Genomic DNA, 21,011 nt, shown 5'->3' with positions numbered 1-21,011 from the left:
TGCAAATTTGCCAACAGCACCCTATATGTGTGTGTTGCTTTTTGTTGTTTTGTTTTAACTTCCTTGGATTTCACCCGAAGAAACCAAGAAGCCCTTCTAGCAAACAAACAGCCACCGACAACTGCTTAGAAAAGGCAAAACAAATTCGAATAGCTGCAGAGGAGACGGCATTGCTGTATGAATGCACATCACACTGAAATGTCTGTTAGGTTTTCCATTACCGCTCTTGCATTTCCAACTGTAGGATAAAATCTACTTCTTAACCCTACAGCCTTTCTTTCCCTGGTTCAGAACTTGATGTTCAACAGGCTAAATGACCCCCTTAAAGCAGTAACTGCTCCTGTGGGTGCATGCCACTTGCAAAGGCCGCCAGATAAGACTAAAAGAAGCTATTCCTCTGACTGTGGAGTTGGACTTTGAGTATAATGAATGGTTCAAGGCGGACATCCTCCCCTATTATTGTCATCATTTCTTTATCAATGGATGCAGGAGTTGGTGCTCTGTGCCAACACACTCCATTTTGCCCTGAGGGAAAAAATACCAGAATAATATAATAAAATTGTATGGAAATGAAGTATACAACCAATAGATTCTGTTCTGTGAAAGTATACACTAGCATGTTTAAGGGGGATCGTGGTGGCTTAGGAAGGTCCCTGCACTTCTGCTTATGCTGCATGGTGAAGGATTGAGGTGAGGTGGTATATGTGTCTAGGAAAACGTGGAAAGCAAGGCAGAGACTCAGGCTTCCTCCAAAAGCCCACTGCTGAGGAGGTCCATGCCTGCCTGAGAATTTAGGCTGAGTGCACATAAAGAGGGTCTTCTAATCTTTAATCCACAGTTCCTCATAGGCTGTAGGTCCTTGATATGTTCACAACACATGCATTAGTGAATGCACAATTACAGTTTTATCTATTCGTAGAACTGGGAGTGACTCTGACTAGGTTCATAAATCCTAGTGGATAAACAAGAAGGACGAGTGAAGTTTCTTTATAGTTTAAGACACCCAATCAAGCCTCATAGTCTTTGAATTGAAACGTAAATCATGGGCTGATAGTTCAGTTGGTAAAGTGTCTGCTGTGCCAGCACCGGGACCTGAGTTTCAGAACCCACATGAAAAGCTAGGTGCTCTTGGAATACCAGTGCTGGGGTGGCGCTGACAGTTGGGTCCCTGAAGCTTTCTGGCAAGCCAGCCTAGGACAGGATAGGGCTTGGGGAACAACACCAGAGGCTGACCCCCTGGCTTCCACAAGCATGGTCACTTGCACCCATAGTCCTACACTACACACATGCGTGCATACGCGTGTGCTATTTTTCATCTTTACTTGGGATGCACATGAACCTAGAAACAAGACCAGGCTTGGGATGCACATGAACCTAGAAACAAGACCAGGGCATGTCTATAATATGAAGAAAATGGTTCAGTTAAAAATTTACTTGATTATTTAACTAAAAATAAAACCAAACCAAAAAACATTTAGAATTACAAGCCCCCATCACTGATGCTAGACTTCTTCCTCTTCTTCCTCCTCCTCCTCCTCCTCCTCCTCTTCTTCTTCTTTTTCTTCTTCTTCTTCTTTCTCTTCTTCTTCTTCTTCTTCTTCTTCTTCTTCTTCTTCTTCTTCTTCTTCTTCTTCTTCTTCTTTTTCTTCCTTTTTTCTCTTGTAGGCCTGGCTGTCCTGGAACTTGTTCTGTAGAGACCTGCCTGCTCTGCCTCCTGAGTGCTGGGGGTTAAAGGCATGTGCCAACCACTGACCATTTCTATGCTTCATCTTTGCTTTCAGTTGTAGCATCCAAATTTAGAACTGAGCTTGACACACAGTAGGCATTCCATGTTTTTGAGTGAATGAATGCATGAATTCAAGGTGGTACCAGTGTTATGAATGAAGTAGATCTGAGGTTAGCCTGGAAGTAGATCTGAGATTAGCTTGGAATTTGGCTCTAGATTTCTGGTGGGACAGACGAGGAGACTGAAGAGCTCCATAGATTCGGAGAAGGCAAGTCTGTGAATTCTCCCAAAGCTCTGAGAGTTCAAAGCACTTAGTCAGAATGACAGCGAGAAATTCATTTTGTGTCTTGGTCTAAGCATTAATTTCATGAAGAATTAAAACCAAATGTTTTGTAATCTTCAAAGATGAATGATAAAATAGCAAAGATAAAATGAAGATGTGAATACAACGCTTCTGGCCTGCTTCCGATATCCATAATTAGCCCGTGTCAACCTTTTTCCTTCTTGGCAAGATGCAGCCAAGGTCTGCCATAACAGAAATCAATGAATGGCCACAGGCCCTTTGCAGTAATTGCCTCCGTTCTCTTGGGTCTCTCTCCTACCTGCTACCCAGATTTTATAGCCCTTATAGGCCACAGGCTTGTCACCTCCTCTGGTCTCTATACTGATTGCTTCCTAGCTTTCTTAGACTGTTAGCTCTTTAAATAACTTCTTTTATTTCTGAATCAAATTCCTGGTGCTGGCCCAGTTTGATGACCCTTCAGCAGAGGCTTGGATGTTATATTTTATAAAACTTTGAATTAAAGATGATTTTTTCATTTATAAAAGAGTTTTGATGCAAACTTACTATCCCCAGTCTGTGCATTTATTGGCTAATAGTGCTTAGACGTAATGTCAGAATATTAGAGCTAAGCTGCTTCTCCCACCAGTACTTAGTGCATCATGAGAACAACTTTCTGGGTACTCGTATTTGAGGCATTATGCTAAATTCCTGTAAGAAGGTGGGAAAGAGGTCAGGCCAGCTGCTTTAGTGACACCAAGGGTTGATACAGAATATGGAGGATCCTCTTGGGAAGGCAGGGAGAGTGGCTTGAGGCTCTTAAGATTTGATTGAGGAACCTGGCTCTCTACTAAGGGAGAATGTATAAATTTGCGTTTCAGTCACAACAAACCATCCATTCACTGGCCGAGTTCCCTCCTAGGAGTTTCAGACATGGAGAATTCTAACCTAAATATAGAATCCATTTGAGTTGCTTAGATCCAATGTTAGGACAGAAATGTTCACACTTTCAGGCAACTGGCCATATGGCTTTGAAAAAGAATGCATTTTTAGTTCAGCGGGGAAGATCTTTTGGAAATAAAAAAAAAAACATGTTGAGTCCTGATAAACGAATACGTTGGGATGAACTGTTCAATGGAAAGCCACTGGCTGCAGTGTGGGAGAGATCTTTAGCCTGACGTGCTCTCAGCATGTCTGCCACTTCGTAAGGTTGTTTTAAAAAGAGGAATATTTTCTTGGCACACTCATTGAGAAATGTGGAGATGGTCTCGAACACCGGGAGACGTTTCCTGGTTTGGCTATCAGCATAGATCGGTGTGCTTGGGTCCTAGATGCTAGAGTGAGGATGGAGAGGTGCTGCTGGAGAGATGTGCCCAGTTGGTGATACCAGCAGTGGGCCTAGGAGTAAAATGGAGGATGCTGGTAGTGGGAGTGCCATAGATATATTCCTGCTGTTAACTGCACAGTTCGTTAGGCGCACAAATGTTTATCATGAGGTGACATGTCAGGGGTGACACAGATTTTAGAAAGTTTTTTGTTAACAGCTCTGCAGGCTAGAAGTCAGGAACAGTCTGTCTCCAAAGACCCTATCTTTTATACAGATTATTATACTAGGGATTAATACTAGAAAAAATAGTTTCTTGACAGTCCTTATATAATCTAGTACAGCCATTTGCTTCCAAGCCAGTGCTACCCATGAGCTATATTTCCTAGTGGCTGAATGCATGGCTCTGAAGCCACATCAGACTCCAGCTCCACTTTTGAGCACCTGGGTTTAGAAAGATGCTGAGACTGTCTGTACCTCAGTTCTCTCGCTTGTAAGAGGGGAATAATTCCCTTGTATGAGTTTAATGAGGTACTTCAAGCCAAGGAGACGGAAGCCAGCCTCTCTGCGGGGTAAGTTACCAAGACATATATTTTATTATTATCTCATTATTGATTGTTTCTATGGCTGTAAATCTAGGTCAGAGAGACTGAGCTGTTGCACATGTGTCACAGCGCTGGACAGCTGAAGAATCAGCGGCAGTTCTCTTGTATTTCTGCAGTACTGTTTACACGTTAGAATTCACACCCCTGGTACAGCTTGTACTAATCTCAAGCCTCCCGTTCGCAAGTGCGCCTTCATTAAGGCAATCTTTTGATTATCACGGCACTTCACATGTGTAGTCTGGATTGGGGATTACCTTCTTTCACTCGCCATACAAACGCAGCAGATCCCATTTTAACCACTCCTACTCCTCCCAAAGCTTTGAGGACCAGCTGAGAGAGCTTCTGAAAGTTGTGTGAGAAAGCACAGCAAGGAATATCAAGAATGAATTTGAACCCATGCTCACCCAGAACAAAATGCCTGTGTGTGGCATTGGAAGAAAGTTTTGGGATGTGTTTGTAAGTCATCTAAAATTTTCTGTTTTATAAAAGGACCATATGATTACTATGTCATGCTAATGTTGTGAAATATATACAAATCTACTCAAGTCCTTTCCAGGGCTCATAGACCACCACACACACACACACACACACTCTCTCTCACACACACACATAGTAGCTGAAATCTTTACTTTGGACTTCAGTTTTTTGCCCCTCCACCTGTCAGCCTGTGATATTCCACTCTCTGTTGTGCAACCTGCTGCTCTATGGCAATGCACACCTGCTGCCCAACAACACAAACAATTCACTATTTAAACTTCTTCCAGGAAGAGGCTCCTCTATCAAGCTTCCTGGGGATCAGCATTTACTTACCAGCACATGTTTTGTAGGAATGACAAATTTCTTGACACTGTTTTCCAGGGTAAAAATTAAACATCTATTTAATGTAAAACCAAAGAGTATAAGACAACTATGGATTTATTTCTATTTTTAGTATTTCTTTTGCCTAAGCCATGATTATGTCATCCTTTATCATTTCACCCAGCCGTAATATTTTTATGGAAGTCATTCCTGACTTCCACCAGCTGGAGAAGACCTTTGAGCGCTCATGTCATTGCTCTTCTTGTGTTAAAGTGATGGTTTAAGGTGTTTGTCCCTGCCTATGGATGGTGTCTGCGGATGAGCATGGAGTCATGTGGGAGTATATCAGGAGGCCTGGGGAGTGAATGCAACTGTTGGCCACATCAGTGACCACTCTCAACATCATCTCTAGCCTTATTCCAACAGTCAACCTTACCCATAATTCCTTTCCATAGTTGCAGCCAATGCATATTGATCTGATTTTCTGGTTGGATGAAAGAACACTAAGGCCATATCAGGATATGACTGACAACTGGATCCATCACCAAGGCATTAGTTGCAAGAACCACTGATCATTACAGCACCCCAAAGCAATGGCAGCGTATAAGGATGTACCAAGAGAATCAAGCCCCTAGGAGGCCACCAGGACCACGGGATTTTCTGGCATTAATCATGCCTCACCATATGCATAAAGCATAATAACCAAACGAATCATCTGTGGGAGCCCTTACCTGTCTGTGCTGTTGAGTGACTTGATATCCCAGGCCTGCAATGGATTGGTTCTGCATTTTCTGAAGTATGATCTTTTGCTGAAGTGGTAAGGGTGACCTTAGCAAAGGCTGGCTTGATAAAGGTTGGGTGGGTTGGGACGGCTGCTGCTGCTGCTGCTGCTGCTGCTGCTGCTGCTGCTGCTGTTGCTGCTGTTGCTGCTGTTGCTGCTGCACTGTCATTGAACCTTGCTGCTGCTGCTGTTGTTGTTGCTGCTGCTGCTGCTGCTGCTGAGCTACCAATGAGTTTTGTGGCTGTGGCTGCTGCTGCTGCTGAGCTACCAATGAGCTTTGCTGTTGTTGTTGCTGCTGCTGCTGTGTGTAGTGCAGAAGAGGAGGCTTGTTCTGGGAAGGCAGAAGAGAAGGCATCGGCTGGTTCGCTTGGTCTGAGTTAAAATGGAACAAAGGCTTGGTATTGCCATGGCGGGGCTCCAGGCTTGGGTGTGGGTTGTTAATGAAACCTCGACTGATGTCCTGAGACTTTTGCTGCAGAAGCACATCCAGGTGTCCGGCCTGAGCTGAGGGGCTAGCCTTGTATGTGTAGTTGGCCGCTGCTTTGGGCTGGTTGCTGCTGCCAGCCACCCCAGGCATGGGTGACCCCTGTGGGCTGAATGGCTGCTGGGCAAAGGAAGGACTGGGGATTTTTTCCTGCACAAATGCCCCTGGGGATGGCCCAGCAGAGGACTGCAAGGGTGGCCAGCTGGGAGGTGGCTGCTGCTGCTGCTGCTGCTGTTGCTGTTGTTGCTGCTGCTGCATCCGCGCGTGCTGCTGGCGGTTTGCAGCTATCTGCTTGAGTTGCTGGGCATGGGAGACTTCTTGCCAGCTTGGTAGGGCCCTGTTTGCTCCTGACACTGTCTGGGGCTGAGGTTGACTCTGGGGGACTGTGGGGATTGGGGATGAAGTGGAGAGAGCAGAGTTGGCCAAGGAAAACGCGGGGCCGGCGGATGGGGGCCTCAGCTGGGGAGAGCCTGAAGTGCCTTGCGTCGTCAAGCCAGGTGAGTATTCGCTTTTGATAACGATCTTCTCCATGGGCATCGAGGGTCTCGGTGTGCTCCTCTGGCTTTGTTGACCCAAGTCAATGCTGAATGGGTCATCCTGCTTAATGGTGGCATTGATCATGTTCTCCAGCTCCAAGTCGCTCATGGGAGGCACCGAGATGTTGGTCAGTTCGTTGAACAGCTCCTGCAGCTCGGGGTCCATCAGCTGATCTCCAGGATCATCTCCAAACCTGTTAGTAAAAACACTCTCCTGTGTCATTTGGTCATCCATGTGCTTACTGCAAGACAGGGTCTCCCCGGGCTCTTTTTTCACTTCCTTTAAGCCCATGTTAAACATGTTGTTGCCAGGAGAATGCGCAGGCGGTGGTAGAGCGTTAGTCTTTCTCAGGGATGCTTGGCTCATGGGCAAGGGCCCTGACATCATATGACTTTGTCCATTATTCACCGAGAGGGTCCCCTGACCTGTAGGAAGGTTCTCCCCAACCCTGATTCTTTTGATGTCAAGGAATGAGCTGTCAACAAAGCCATTGGGCCGCTTGCTGTTGGCAGGAGACAGGTTGACGATTTGTTTTCTTTTCAGGGAGCCCTGGAGCTGAAAGACAGAAGCGAAATAAAACAGACATATTTGAGATTCTTATACCTTTAAACCAGAGCAGTGTAATGTTGAATAAAAAAATCATTTTAAGGCTATTATTTATTTCTGAGTGTTTTCCCGGAATGTATAGTATGTACCATCTGAATGCTTTACATCCAAGGAGGCCAGAGGAGAGCACTCGATGCCTGGAACTGGAGTCAATGATGGTTGTGAGCCACCATAAGGGTGCTGGGAATTGAGCCCAAGTCCCCTAGGAGCGTAGCTATTGCTCTTAACCCCTGAGTCATCTTTCTGACTTTTATGCTCAATTTTTAAATGTATAATTAAAAAGCTTTATTTTGCTTTCTGGAGGCAAGATCTTATTTATTCCAGGTTGCTCTCAAACTTGCTATGTAGCTGAGGGTACCCCTAACCTTTGACCTTCTCAGTAGCTGGGATTACAGGTGTCTGTCACCACATCTCGTTTACATGCTGTTTGGGGTCGACCCCAGGCCTTTATGCATGCCAGGCAAACACTCTTCCACCTGACTTACGCCCTCTGCCTACAACATCGAATTTAAACATCTGATCCCTCATGGAGACCTAGTCTGGAGTACAGTGGAATACACAGAAGAAAATGAAATTAGTTTAGAGGGCACAAAAGTCCCCATGATTGACTCACAGGTTAATAGGGGAAGGATTCTTCTAATATGTGAGGAGTTTTCACCATACCTAAGCATGCTTTAAAAAAAAAACTGGGATGGAGAAAACATCTTGCACACACTCCCACATAATACTAGGCAGATACACACTCAAAGTGCTCACACTTGGAGTAAGTTGGGAAAAAACCAATGAGTTTAAAGAAGTACGAAAGTTCTAGCTTCTTTCTATGTTCCTTCCCACGTCCAACCTTACCCCATTTGGCATCCTCTCAGGCCCGAGGAGCCCTTCTGTTTATTATTCATGAATTTTCTTTCCATGCTCTCCCATCACTTTGCATTTGGGCCTGTGATGGACTAGACGACAAGAAATGTTATTGTCTGGACTCAGCCTTTTGCCACGTCCAGGTTGTTCCCAGCTCCTTCTTTGTCACTTAAGATCTGGGATGTCGGGGTGTTTACTACCCTTGGTCTCTTCATGCTGGAGGTACAAATGATAGTGGACACATACTTATTAAAAGGGACACTCAAAGCATAGGTTCTCTCAGACAACTTTTTTTCTGCCAGTGTGAAGAGACACCATGTCCATGGCAACTCTTATAAAAGAAACTCAGAAAAAAAAACCCCACTTATTTGGGGCTTGCTTATAGCTTCAGAGGGTTAGTCCATTGACATCATGCTGGGAAGCAGATAGTCACGGTGCTGGAGCAGTAGCTGAGAATTTTGCATCCTGATCTGCAGGCAGGAGGCAGAGACGGAATGACACTGGGCCTGGTGTAGGCTTTTGAAACTTCAAAGACCATCCCTAGTAACACAGCTCCTCCAACAAGGCCACACTTCCTAATCCTTACCAAACAGTGCCACTAATGAGAGACTAGACATTAATTAAAACACAGGAGTCTTTGTGGGCAGCCTCATTCAGATGAACTACAGCCACTAAATCTCCCAACAAAACCAAGCTTGAGAAACAGTACCGTGCATGGTGTTATGAAAAAAAGGTACTGGGACAAGACTGATCCAAGCTTACATTCCAATGCTATGACTAGGAAACTTACTCATCTGAGCCTCAGTTTCCCAAACTGGAAAAATTCTCAAAGGAAGGAACTAGATAACTCATATAAAAAGTTGGCACAATGTTCACAGTAGAAACTCCACAAAGTACAGTTTATAAGAAAAGCCCATGGCTTACCATGTTTTGCACATCTCTCCACAGCAACACGTCTGTGCAGATCACAGTGCCAAAGTATTGCACCCGCTGACCCAGTGATCGGACTGAACTTTGGGAATCTCACATCCAGGGAGCAAGGAAGAGGGACTGTGCAGGCATGCCAGTAACTGTTCTAAAGCCATAAAGCATTCATCCTTGGTTCCCTGAACCAATAGCTGGTTCATCTCTGAAGCAGAAGCTGCATCCACCACAGTGTGGCTTCCATGGCTCTGTCCACAGACCTAAATTTTTTAATGTCTTCTTGGGATAATTGCAAAGCAGCTGAGGCTGAAATGCTTTTCAGAAAGTTCTATCGTGTCTCTCCCTCCTTCTTATTTATAGCCACCCCTCTCCCGTTTGAAGATTCCTGAATTAAGCAAAAGAAATTCACAGAACTGTATATACATTATATGCCAGAGATTTTAAACATGATGCTCTGCATCCGCCTAAAAGCTTATTAGGTGCACACCAGGTATGCATTTTATAGCTATTAAGTGGAAGGACTGATGGTTTGGGTCTAATGCCAACCATTTCTGTCCTGTGATGTTTCATTCAGTCTAGATCCAAGGTCCACATGGCAGGAAGATGTGCAGTGGCAGTGAACACAAGGCTGCCTTAGAACTCAGGTAAAATGGGGCCAAATTGAGGATGACCAGGAGGCAGTACAGGACCAAATGTGAACTGTGCTTCTTGCCACCATGCTCATCAAAACCAGTTCAGCCACTCTTGCCCCTTGCCTGGCTTATCCACTCACAGGTGGTGTGAGACTAGGATGGATGTGAAGTGCTGTTGGAACAAGTGTGAACCTTTCACAATGGCTGACTCTAATAGGAAAGCATGCTGGGCCATTTGATCCTCCATTAAAATTGTGGGGCATGAGACCAGCACCACCAAGCTGGCTGCATGGTGGTTTATGGAGCCTGGGAGCTGCTACAAAGGCACAACAGTAGCAAGCTTCAGCGAGGCAGCAGCAGGGTGCTGAGGACCTCTGCATCTCTCTGCGTCCTTTGACACACTGTGGCACTGTGTAGTGACTTCCTGTCTGCTCAGGTTAGTGTGAAGGAGGTCTGTTACTAACCAAGCAGTCTAACCCGGTCGCTCTGGATGTCCATCAGTGACCGGCAAAATGGCAGCTGAGGGCAGGGCTCCCCCAGCTCCTTCTCTGCTCAGTGTCTTCTTTGATCACAGGAAAATGACAGCCAACCCCACAATCAATAGAAACTCAAGGTGTCCACTGTCTGTTCTAGGGTAGGGGAGAGGTCTAACCACAGGCAGCCATGTTGCTTGTTTTACCTCAGCATGAGCTACATTTGGAGAGTTTTCTATGCAGTAAGGAACAATGGCATGCATTCATTTTACAGGTTTGTGTTTTCATCTTTGATTTATCTTTCCACTGCTTTGAAAAACAAAACAAAACAAAACAAAAAACCAACTAAAAACTTGTTCTGCCAGATTCTCTAGCCACTCCTTCCCAGGCATGCACACCTGTGGGATGCAGCCCATGCACACCTGGAGGTAGCCTGTGCACACACTGTGGGATGCAGCCTGTGCACACACTGTGAAATGCAGCCTGTGCACACACTGTGGGATGCAGCCTGTGCACACACAGTGGGATGCAGCCTGTGCACACACAGTGGGATGCAGCCTGTGCACACACAGTGGGATGCAGCCTGTGCACACACTGTGGGATGCAGCCTGTGCACACACTGTGGGATGCAGCCTGTGCACACACTGTGAGATGCAGCCTGTGCACACCTGGAGGCAGCCTGTGCACACACAGTGGGATGCAGCCTGTGCACACACTGTGGGATGCAGCCTGTGCACACACAGTGCGGATGCAGCCTGTGCAACCACAGTGGGGTTGCAGCCTTGTGCACACACTGTGGGATGCAGCCTGTGCACACCTGGAGGCAGCCTGTGCACACACTGTGGGATGCAGCCTGTGAACACACTGTGGGATGCAGCCTGTGCACACACAGTGGGATGCAGCCTGTGCACACACTGTGGGAGGCAGCCTGTGCACACACAGTGGGATGCAGCCTGTGCACACACTGTGGGATGCAGCCTGTGCACACACAGTGGGATGCAGCCTGTGCACACACAGTGGGGTGCAGCCTGTGCACACACTGTGGGATGCAGCCTGTGAACACACTGTGGGATGCAGCCTGTGCACACACAGTGGGATGCAGCCTGTGCACACACTGTGGGATGCAGCCTGTGCACACACTGTGAGATGCAGCCCGTGCACACACTGTGAGATATATCCCATGCACATACTGTGGAATGCAGCCTGTGCACACACAATGTGAGATGCAGCCCATGCACGGGATGCAGGCTGTGCACATTCAGTGCGAATGAAGCCCTTGCATGTGCTGTGGGATGCAGCCTCTGCACACTCTGTGCAAACACAGTGGGATATAGCCAGTGCACAACATGTGGGATGCAGCCGTGCACACACTGTGGGATGCAGCCCTTGCAATGCTGTGGGATGCAGGCCTTGTACACACTGTAGGATGTAGTCTGTGCACACACTGTGGGATGCAGCCCTTGCAATGCTGTGGGATGCAGCCTGTGCACACACAGTGGGGTGCAGCCTGTGCACACACTGTGGGATGCAGCCTGTGAACACACTGTGGGATGCAGCCTGTGCACACACAGTGGGATGCAGCCTGTGCACACACTGTGGGATGCAGCCTGTGCACACACTGTGAGATGCAGCCCGTGCACACACTGTGAGATATATCCCATGCACATACTGTGGAATGCAGCCTGTGCACACACAATGTGAGATGCAGCCCATGCACGGGATGCAGGCTGTGCACATTCAGTGCGAATGAAGCCCTTGCATGTGCTGTGGGATGCAGCCTCTGCACACTCTGTGCAAACACAGTGGGATATAGCCAGTGCACACATTGTGGGATGCAGCCCGTGCACACACTGTGGGATGCAGCCCTTGCAATGCTGTGGGATGCAGGCCTTGTACACACTGTAGGATGTAGTCTGTGCACACACTGTGGGATGCAGCCCTTGCAATGCTGTGGGATGCAGCCTGTGCACACACTGTGGGATGCAGCCCTTGCACACATAGTGGGTCACTAGAATCGCAGAAGCAGGCTCAGAAGGAGCAATTGCTACCTCTGTTCTGGAACACCAACAGTCATTTATTTATTCAGGGCCTTTACATCAGGCATTGAGTTAGGCGAGCTCTTCACCTGGGTGAAGAATTCTTACAGTTCTCAGATTCTTCAAAACAACTCTTTTTAGTGTTCTTTCAGCACTGTACCCTCCCCCTCTTTTCTAGATGAGAAAAAAGTGAGTTTAAAGACTGAGTAACAACTCTAGGTTACATATGTGCTCATCAATGAAACCAAGAATCCAGTCAGGGCCTCCCATGGCCAACCTTGCTCAGAGGTAAATACCAGCCACAACCATACACTGAGGGACCCAGCACCTAAAGCTGATTCTGACTTTGACTTACTTTGCCAGCGTAGCCTAGATACTTCTGCCCCCTACAAAAAGATTATCTCGAGGTCATTTCCTGCCCATAGCATAGTAGACACTGCGAGGGTGAGGTTTGAAGGGAACTATTAACCGTAACTGAGGGAATACATGAAGATGGGGATATAAAAGGTGACTGTGGTCCACGAAGGCAGCGAGGTGCCATTAAAGCCCCATTGGTAGAGTGAGCATGAAGTATGCTCAAGGTGATGTGTTCAGTTCTCAACGCACACATGCACGCACGCACACACACACACACACACACACACACACACACACACCCCAAAAAACCCAATCTCTCTGCTTTGAGACTGAATGTGGGGCAAATAGCTGCTTGATAAACCGCTGCCATTCCTCCCTCCCCCTGACCCTCTGGCTTCCTAGAACCGTGAGCCAAAAGAATCCCTTCTCTCTCAAGCTGCTTTTGTCACAGCAACGGCACAAATAACTAATACATATATGACATTAATTTGCTTATCTTTATGCAAACCTGTTGCAAGATGAAAATGTAAATTTTTTTTTCAAGGAAGAAAGTGACCTTTAAAACAAGAAGAAGGAAGACCCACAAGAGGCCCTCCTTAGATAAAAATAACAAAATAAATGCCTACCTTTCCCTGCTCATTTTCCCCTGTTTCTCTTCCTGAGAGGGCTAGGGGTAGAACAGGGCCATGTGTGTGTGCCAGGCAAGTGCCCACCACTGAGGTCCAGCGCCAGCCCTGAATGCGTTTTTTGGACATGGATTGTAATGAGGGACTGGATTTCCTCACAGCGTGGAAGAGATTGTGGCTTCTGGCATTGCTATTTACATAGGAACAACCAGATGTGGTGGTACACACCAGTAATCCCAGCACTCTGGAGGCTGAGGTAGGGGGTGGTGACGTCAACACCTGCCCGTGATCTGCAGCCTTTCAAGCAGAAGACTCCACGCAGCAGTGTGCCAGCACAGGCCAGCTTGGCCCCAACACTCTGACGTGTTAATAGTTGCTTTTCAGCTCTCACCATGTCTCGTCTACACTGTTCTGGACACAGTGCGCAGAGGCAGATGAGGAGAATAGTGCCAGAATGAAGATGTACATCATCTTTGGGGCACGGGTACCACTAAGGATGGATGGCAGGCAGAGAACGGTGACGTCATTGCTTAGAGGTTGATGGAGAAATCTCCGCCTGTCACAGCCTTGAAGCTCCAGTATGAGAGACAGAGAGACAAGAGGTCACTCCACCAGTGAAAAAGATTTGTTAAGTACACAGAGAAAGCTCTAAGCCAGGCATCCTATCATGTCACTCAAAGCTTAAAGGAGATACTGCAGATAATGAAGCTGGCGACAAAATATAAAAGCCTTCAGTCAGCACAGGCCTACGGTTTTACACTTCCTCACTGCCTATGAGCCAGAGAGCACTTTTAATATTTCACAAGAGATCCAAAATTGCTGTGCTAGTTTGTGAGATGCTGTACTGACTGGACCCTCTGCCTGGTCTTCTGAAGGGCTTCTTCGGAGTGTGGGCTTCCACACAGCAAATCTGGTCTGGTTTACATTCCACACAGGGATTCCGACTCTCTTCTGGTGAGATCCAGCAGGCTGCTGCTCTTTACCCCTGTGTTTGCTCAGATCTCTCTCTGCACATGCCTTGCCTTTTCACACATATGGTCTCTGCTGGGTAGGCACAAGCCAGCCTAGGCTAGATAGAGTCTACAAACAGTGGCCTGTCTTCCTTGGGGCTGGGGTGGAGGTACTAAGAACATGTACTGGTGGGGACTGCAGCCTGTCAGTAAACAGCTCTGCTTTAAACAGCTGTGCTTCGCTCTCCCAAAGGCCTGAAACATAAACTTCCTGGAGGGATTTGAAAGCACCGTGGTTGCGCAATCCTCTGATTTCTCTTTCTTCCCCTGCCCCGATCCTTTCCCAAAAACTAAATACACCCTTTGTCTCCTGTGCTGCCCTGGAAACAATGGACATACCTCACAAAGGTAACAGTTCAGCCCGAAGGCGGCAGGGCTCCCCTAAGATTCCTGGCCATCTCAGCCAGGCATGCAAGAACCAAATCTGTGGCTGCCTGGAGGTCAGTCAGCCCCACCCCCCAGTGTGTGTGTGTGTGTGTGTGTGTGTGTGTGTGTGTTTACCTTGGTTCCACCATCTGAGAGCTTCTTTACAGCCCATTAGAGACGTGGTTGGTGCTAGAAATGAGAAATGATCTAGAGAGAGACTGGCCCGAAGATCATACATGACTTCCTGTCGGCTCTTAAAGTGAACACTTTTGATTTCTTGGAATAATACATCTGAGCTCATTACAACTCTTGAGGGTGAGTGCAATTCCTCCCTGGTTCACACTTCTCCCTTACAAGTGTCACTTACAAGTTTATCATCAACCAGAAAAATCATTTACTGAAAGAGAGAAGAAATTGGAGATTTGAGACCTTCACCAAAGACATTAAAAAGCTCCTTTCATTCTTTGGCCTGATAGAACTCTGGACTTTTATGTGGCTAAATGTTGCTGGCATGACTATATCCAAGCCTACTGTAAGTTATCTGAGCATGGGCCTTGGTACCGAGCACGTGCCTACCATGATGCTTACTGTGGCTGAACTGCTTCCTGAAGCAGTCTCAGTCCTCAGGATGCTGCTGGATCATTTTAGCCACTAAGAGTCACCACAGCAAGCAGTCTGCAGCTTGTGGGGAGCTTTCTCATACCCAACCGGCATCCCACGAGCAACTACATGATCACAAATGTGAGGTCCTGAGAACTGGAGCCTCAAGGAAGATGAGCAGCATCCAAATGAAACACAGTTGAAGGGGCGAGAATGCATCGACGGACTCAGGGTAGACATGCACCTCTGAGGTGATCCCAAGCTGCCATGCAAGGCAGAGGATCGCTGTGACTGACTTCATGCTGGGAGGGACATGCTGGACCAACAAGGCACGCTTCAGTCCTGTGTGAATTTTAGACACAGACTTACACTCCTATAAGAAAAGCTGCTGGGCTTGTGTTGAGTGCGGGCTTTGCTGTTGGTAGACTGGCTGAGGGAAAGTACTAGATGTATCTGGAAACTCTTTCCATGATGTTGCTCCGTAAGACTCAGACAACAGGAGATGTCATCACTCCAACAAGATAACCATTCTTTATAAAACCCAAGATAAAGATGAAAATTCTTCATTTTTTTCTTAAGACAGGATTTCAGTATATACATGCATACATGCCTCTTTATACATATATGTATCTGTATGTAAAGATATCACAATAAAGCACTTCTTTCTATGCTAATTTTAAGATTAATATTAGGAAATTCAAAGTAGATATTTTTTCCCATGTGATCAAGTACATTAAACATAGTCATTCCAGATCTGTTCCTGATGATGATGTCCTTAAGCATCCTGAGTTGTCTCCACAATCACCGCAAGGACCCGCAGGAGCCTTTCAGAGATGGGCCCACTTAAAGAACACAATATCCCATAAAAGCCCAAAGAACAAGAGAATAACTGCTTTGTGCATGAAATACTTTATCCATGACTCACTTTTTGCCCAAAATATATCGAAGTGAATCCAAAGTAAATGCTATGTCTAAAATGCTGGCTCTACTCCTGAAACTGCGAATGCCCTTCTCAGCAGACTGCGCATTAAACATCCTTCATCCCCTAGGCTTCTCCCTCCCAGTTCACCTGGAGGGTCCCCCTCCAAAGAGTCACCTGGAAGGCCAGCTCACAGCACCCTGCTCCCCCCCCCACCCCCCGGCCGTGTTCCTTGGCTCTACTCTGATGATTTTAGCACTTTCTGTCTTGTATTGTTCTTGGCAACTGGCTCAAGTATGTGAGGATTTTTTTTTAACTTCAGTATAATTTCAAAAGTCAATGTAAGAGAAGCTTTTCATGGCCCTTCAGCCCGTGCAGGCTCTAGCCCAGGGAGATCCTCACTGCCTAATTGGTGGTCTGTCTTCCTGGGCTGCCTGTACACGTACACGGGGCACTTTTCTCTCTCTGGCCGTGCTCATGCGCGAGACCTGCTTTTGTAAGTCTCCCTGAATGATACCGTTTCTTGTCCCAGCGTGGAGCTGCTACGACCTGCAAGGGCACGGCCGAAAGGTTTTGGGGGAGGAGATGCTCAAGTTGCTGCAGTTTCTGTGCAGTGGGCTGGGCATTAGACTTGTTTAAAAATGTTGGTCAGTGTCTCCAATTGGATGTGTCAGAGAAAATTAGTATTGTCTGTCTGCTCATTGTGTGGGGCTGGGCTATGGCTACTGATATGTTCTATCTTTTCAAAAAGCCATGTCAAAGCTTCTCTAAGCTTCACGCCAGCCCCTTTTACTGTTAGTGGTTCAGAGGACTTCCACAGGTCCCTCCCTTCCTAGTATCTGGCTCTCAGTCAGTTTTCTCCTCTCTCTCTGTCTCTGTCTCTCTCTCTGTGTGTCTCTTTCTGTCTCTCTCTCTCTCTCAAATTTTCTCTGCTCTCAGAACATTCTGGAGTCTGACCTTATATCTCACCTCCTCTGGACATGTGTTATCCACGAAACAACAGAAGGCGTGTCCTCTTAAGACCCAACACACAGCCATATGCTTTTTCTCCGACTCCCCTTTCCTCCTCTTCTGTGACCCTGTTCTCCCCACTTTCCCTCCTGTTGTATCTCTCCTTCATGTCCCCTTTCTCCACCAATCTCTTTATTTTTAATTCCAAGAAGGAAAACAATTATTCCACTCTTAGGTACTCAGGCACTCCTTCCCTCTGTATGCAAGTCCTCCCAGGACTTTCTCTCTTACTCGATCTCTCTCTCTCTCTCTCTCTCTCTCTCTCTCTCTCTCTCTCTCTCTCTCTCTCTCTCTCCTTTCTTCTTCTCTGAGGGAGGACCCAGCAGAGGCCTTTTTCATGACTGCCCCATCTAAAGTTGTGACTCTTGTTGTCTGTCCACAACAAGACAGACTATTTCTTTTGCAGTAGTTATAATTTTAAATAACTATTAGTTAACTTCCATTTTAAAAGTCTGTCTCCCATGTTATAAAATAACCTGTAGGGAAGACTTTTTGACCACTGTGTATGTATGACTCAAATAAATCCACCAGCGAGAAGAGTGTTTAAAGCAAATAAAAATGTTTGTAAGAAGCTTTGAGACACTGAAGGATCTTCTAGTGGCAGTAGTGGTTTTCTTTTCTTTTTTTTTGCTCATATATCAGTATTTTCTAATTTTTCTGCATTGACTGTGTGTTTCCTATCAAAGAGATCGAAATGGGCTGTCATTAAGTATCTCTGCCCTTGCTAACCACGCCCTCACATTCTTGAGGGAAAGGCACTCAATCTAGAGCATTCCACTTAACCAGCCCTGGTATCCAGGGTCAAGGTGGACAGTAGGCTCCTCAAGGAACGGATAATCAATACAAGGGCCCCTCCTGCCTTATAGGCATGAGTATTTGAAAGGAGAGCTACACAGGCTGTGCAGGCTTTGAAAGATGCCCCCATAGGCTCATATTTTTGAATGCTTAGTCACCAGGGAGTGGATTAGGAGGTGTGGCCTTGTTGGAGGAAGTATGTCACTCCTTTAAGGTTTCAATAGCCCATGCTAGGCTCCCTCTCTCTCTCTCTCTCTCTCTCTGCCTAAAAGCCTACAAACAGGATGTTGCTCTTAGCTACTTCTCCAGGGCCACACTTAACTACCACCACACCCCCTGCCTTGTTGATGATGGACTTAGGCCCTGGAACTGTAAGCAGGGCACCGATGAAATGTGTTCCTTTATAAGAGTCGCCTTGCTCATGGCATCTTCACAGCGATACGGCGGTGACTAAGACAGCTGGGCCCCTGTCTGTGTCTCCCCAGACAGTCATCCTTAGTGAGACACAGGAAGACACAGAGGAAGCATGTCTTATCTGCAGGATGTAGGAGAATGGAAGTGACACAGAGGGAGAGGCAGGAGGAGAGAGCAGACAGGCAGGGAGAGTCTCCAGCATTCTAACACCGGCTTCCAATACTTGGAGGGATTCAGTAACATTCTCTAAAATCTACCTGTCAATGCTTTGTCACACACACACACACACACACACACACACACACACACACACAGGCATTCCTAGGGCCACTTTAAGAAGGCTCCTGCTGTTTGCAACAAACTACTTCCAACTAAAACAAACAAAGACAAAAACAAGCCAACAACTACGTTCAAATTGAAGTTTTCATAGACTAAATGAAAAAATTTAAAGCTAGACACACATTTATTTTGTTTTTGTTTTCAACTTTCCAAGTTATCCCCGCTCTTCCACAGCCTTTATGAGTCAAGACGGAGACCACAAGCAGAGATGGAACAGGCTTTCTATTGTCTCCAAATTTCTACTTGGCTATCTACAGGAGGTCCCGAGATTACATCTCCACCCATTCTCTCCCTCATGTAAAAGAACAATCCGGAAATGAAGCTTCTATGGGAATCATGTTTGGACAACTGAAGATCGCAATATGTGTAGTCACCTGGATGCAGAGGCGAGATGAGACCTTTTGGGCCTTGCAGGGTCAGGCTCATCCTTAACAGAATCACGTGAGAATGTTGGGCAGTGTTTGGAAGGTAGTTTGGCAAGGTCCCTGAAAGCACCAAACGGCGCCTTTGATGTTCTTGACAATGATGTCATCACCCTTTTGAAACTTTGGGAGAAATATTTTTCATATAGCAACTGTATCCAGGTTCGGTGTAGCGAGTTGATGTGTTTTCACCTGTCTAAATGTCAGTGCGAGGAACTGTAAGCAACACAGACAGAGGCTCTGACACAGGACCTCAGCTCTATAGTTACTGTTTACTTTCACATCAAAGACCTAGGAATGGAAACTGCCTAATTGGGTCTATGAAACATGTGGAGGGTTACAAAGATATTTTGTTGTAACTGAAACAAGCAAATAAACAAAAATCTCAAATCTGTACTTTAGGCAACTAAGGCATTTTACACCAGAAAATGAGACACAGGAGCAGAAAGAGTGACCCTCGTCCCCCACCTCCCCGCTTGCTAAGAAATATAAACTTTTTCTACTAAAACTCCACTATTTGCCATGCGTCCATGGGAAGTGTCCCTTGATTATTTAAATAACGTTAAATGAGCAACAATGAAGCCTAATACTGCCTGCAGTTGTATTCTTTGAAGCACTGTCTTATGGTGATACAAATGCCCTAGCTTTGATCTAACCTGCCCAGTCTGGTAATTACAGGATGGAAGTGATTTCTCTACCTGACAGATTCTAACTCTTCATGTGTGGCCAGCTTCTTTGAAGAGGAAAGAGAAAAAAAAATAAATAAAAACAACCTATATTGGAAAATAAATCTTTTTAACAAGCAAAAAATGGAACCAATTTTCTGTGTCAAAGGAGTAAACTGGGAGTGTGAGGGCGAATGAAATTCTCCAGAAAACGCTTGTGTCCCTGAAATCTGTCTCCACGAGGGCGTGGAACAGTGCTTCTCCATGGAGTTTAATGGGAGCGTGGAACAGTGCTTCTCCGTGGAGTTTAATGAGAGTGTGGACCGTGCTTCTCTGTGGAGTTTTCTGAGGATGACCAGGCTGGAGTCAAACTCTCTCCTCAGCTTTCTTCATTCTGCACCATTCCTTAAATTAAACCTCTTTGCTGTGTGTTGTTTGGTTGGCTTCACATAGCAGAAATACAGCTTCAACTCAGGAGTCTTCTGATATCAAAAGACCCCTAGGAATTTATTGTATTTGACTTTTAGACATGATGCAGGACTGGGATAAACTGAAGCACTTCCCCCGCGCCCCCCCACCATACACCCCAGCTGTCTTCTTGTGAAGTGATGGCTAAGGCCACTGGGCCTCGGGCTCCCACACCAAACCCACACCTTTCCCCATTGTACCTGCTCTGTAATTAACACTGTACCACTGGCTGCATTTCTGGAGGATCAGATGCCTCATCTCCATCAGCCCTGTCTAGATCTCCGCACTCCTATTCCTTTCATCAGACCCGAGTCCTTCTCTCTGACTGGTGTGCTTGGCTTGCTAGCATCCAACCCCAGCCCCATGCTCTCTCCTGGGCTGAAGAGCTGCCTGGTGGAGAAGGGAGCTTGCTTAAGCACGATGATGACCTGAGTGTAAGCCCCCAGTACCATCAAGCCAGGTGTGTCTGTGCACATCTGTAAAGTCCACACTGTAAAGGCTGAGACAGAATGATTGTTGGGATTTGCTGGCTGCCAACTGAGCTAAAAAAAAAAATCACAAAATCCAGGTTCAACAAGAGAGAGGGATCCTGTCTCACAGGAATGAAACGGAGAGCGGCAGAGCAGGGCACGTGGGCATGCACACCCTGACACATGGAATGCAAGTAAAACTCCCTCCTAGAGCGTACGTATGGTCATGGTTCTGTTTTCCTGACACTCTTCCAATGTTTGGCATTCCTTGTGCATTTAATGATCTCGTAGTTATACTTGTTATTATGCTGTTTTCAGCCTCGCAGCAAAGATTAAAAGTATCATTTTGTGTCCTCTAATGCCTTTGGAGGCAGTTGCTGTACTGGCTCAGAGCTCAAGCTAAGGTCACAGGGACTGGATTCAAGTCTTTACTCTGCCTTCTCCAAGCTAGACAATGCTGTGTGACCTACTTAATCTGTCTCTGCCTC

The 21,011-nt window shown here is 46.4% G+C and overlaps 1 protein-coding gene across 1 annotated transcript in view; it reads right to left on the bottom strand.

Moving 5' to 3' along the window:
- Positions 1-5,383: 5,383 nt before the first annotated feature.
- Maml2 (mastermind like transcriptional coactivator 2) overlaps positions 5,384-21,011 on the bottom strand; it is a 231,351-nt gene continuing 215,723 nt past the window's right edge. The window contains exon 2 of the mRNA XM_051155906.1: positions 5,384-7,090. Coding sequence (XP_051011863.1) covers positions 5,411-7,090 — 1,680 coding nt within the window. The 3' untranslated portion in view covers positions 5,384-5,410. The remainder of the gene's footprint in view (positions 7,091-21,011) is intronic.

Source organism: Acomys russatus, chromosome 14 (assembly GCF_903995435.1).
Source record: "Acomys russatus chromosome 14, mAcoRus1.1, whole genome shotgun sequence".
Lineage (NCBI taxonomy): Eukaryota > Metazoa > Chordata > Mammalia > Rodentia > Muridae > Acomys > Acomys russatus.
The sequence above is the reverse complement of the archived record's forward strand: the minus strand, read 5'-3'. Positions and strand labels throughout refer to the sequence as shown.